Source organism: Orycteropus afer, unplaced genomic scaffold (assembly GCF_000298275.1).
Source record: "Orycteropus afer afer isolate SDZICR_OR568_19922 unplaced genomic scaffold, OryAfe1.0 scaffold00128, whole genome shotgun sequence".
NCBI lineage: Eukaryota > Metazoa > Chordata > Mammalia > Tubulidentata > Orycteropodidae > Orycteropus > Orycteropus afer.
The window spans coordinates 6925778-6927400 of NW_006921715.1; the positions used below are offsets into that span (position 1 = coordinate 6925778).

The 1623-nt window shown below is 43.8% G+C and overlaps 1 protein-coding gene across 1 annotated transcript in view; it reads left to right on the forward strand.

Moving 5' to 3' along the window:
- TDRD9 (tudor domain containing 9) overlaps positions 1–1623 on the forward strand; it is a 145201-nt gene that overhangs the window by 107042 nt on the left and 36536 nt on the right. Inside the window, exon 20 of the mRNA XM_007944622.1 lies at positions 1414–1514. Coding sequence (XP_007942813.1) covers positions 1414–1514 — 101 coding nt within the window. The remainder of the gene's footprint in view (positions 1–1413; positions 1515–1623) is intronic.

The following is a 1623-nucleotide window of genomic DNA, read 5'->3' on the forward strand; positions in this document are numbered from 1 at the left end:
TTTTATTCCAGGCGCAGAATGTATTCCGGGGCCATAATATTGGGGTCTCACCAGATTTCATAAGACCAATAATTCTGGTCATCATTGAGTTTTTGGATTTTGTTCCATATTTTCCCTCCCACTCTATCCAGGATCTCCAGATTTGATCCTTTCCCGAGTGGTTGGCATTGGTAGTTGGGCACCATCTAGTTCTTCTGGTCTCGAGGGCCATTGTGTTCTAGGGCTGATTGCTTCTAAATGCCGTGTGTGTGTGTGTGTGTGTGTGTGTGTGTGTGTGTTCTTCGCGTCTGATGCTAGGAGACCGTTAGCTGCATCTTAAGATGGCCGCTTGAAAGATTTTAAGACAACCCAGTTGCTACTCATCAATGTAGGATGCGGAGCAAGGTTTTTATGTATTTTGTTGTGCCAGTTGAGTCTGGTGTCCCTCAGTACTTTGGTCTTGAGACAGTAGATCTATTGGTTCTCTCTCCCATAGTGTCTGGGTGTCTGTGACGGATTACTCTGTGTTTGTCTTCTATTGTTTCTGTAAGGACTGCAGGTATTTTGTATCACTGGTGTCTGTGCAAGATTAACCTCAGCTAAATCTATCCTTAGTCCAGAGTATACTCCTGTTCACTGACCCCCATCTGATTCTCTCAGGTGTTTATGAGTATTGTGGACACATTGGTTGGTATTAACATCTGTTCTCTATCTCTTATGTGCACAATCCAGTGTCCTCCCATTTCCTAATGTTATCATGGTGGTCACAGATCCTTCCTGTATATCGGTCCCCCTACCCACATTAGCATGTGGGCCCCAACTAGCCCGAAATTAATCCCTCCCCTTCCCTCCGCATCCCGGTAACCTACTAAGTGAGTTCCCTTTCCCAAGCAAACCCTTTTTTGTCTTTTTACAGTAATGGGCTCATACAGTACTTGTCATTCTGTGATTGACTTATTTCACTCAGCATAATGTCCTCCAGGTTCACCCACCTTGTGAGATGATTTGCATATCCCTCATTGTTCTTTAATGTAGCATAGTATTCCATTGTATGCATGTACCATAATTTGGTTATCCACTCATCTGTTGATGGGCATTTAGGTTGATTCCATCTCTTTGCTATAGTGAATTGTGCTGCGATGAACATAGGTGTACTTATGTCTGTCCATGCACTATCTGTCACCTCTTTAGGATATATTCCTAGTAATGGAATTGCTGGGTCAAATGGTACTTCTGTTTTCAAAAACTTTGTTATGATCTTTTAAATGTCACTCCCCATTAACACAGGATCTGTGGAGCCTATGTGTCATGGTGAAAGAGAGGGTGGTGTGTACTTCATAGCTGTAGGGTGGTGTGGCAGCTCTGAGCTTATGAGGACAGTAGCCACATCACTAGTTGTGTGTCATCTGTCATTGACTGTGTTTTGTTTTACAGCTGAAGCACATCCCTCCCTACGGATTCCTCTACCACAAGCAACTGCAGTCCCTCTTCAGACAGTGTGGTCAAGTAAAATCCATTGTGTTTGATGGTGCGAAGTAAGTAGTATCTTCCTTTTAATCAGTGATCATTGTGCAATTGCTTGGAGGTGCAGGTGTTCACAGCTGCTGGTTCTGGAAAGCAGTGCACATGACAGGGAGTCTCCTG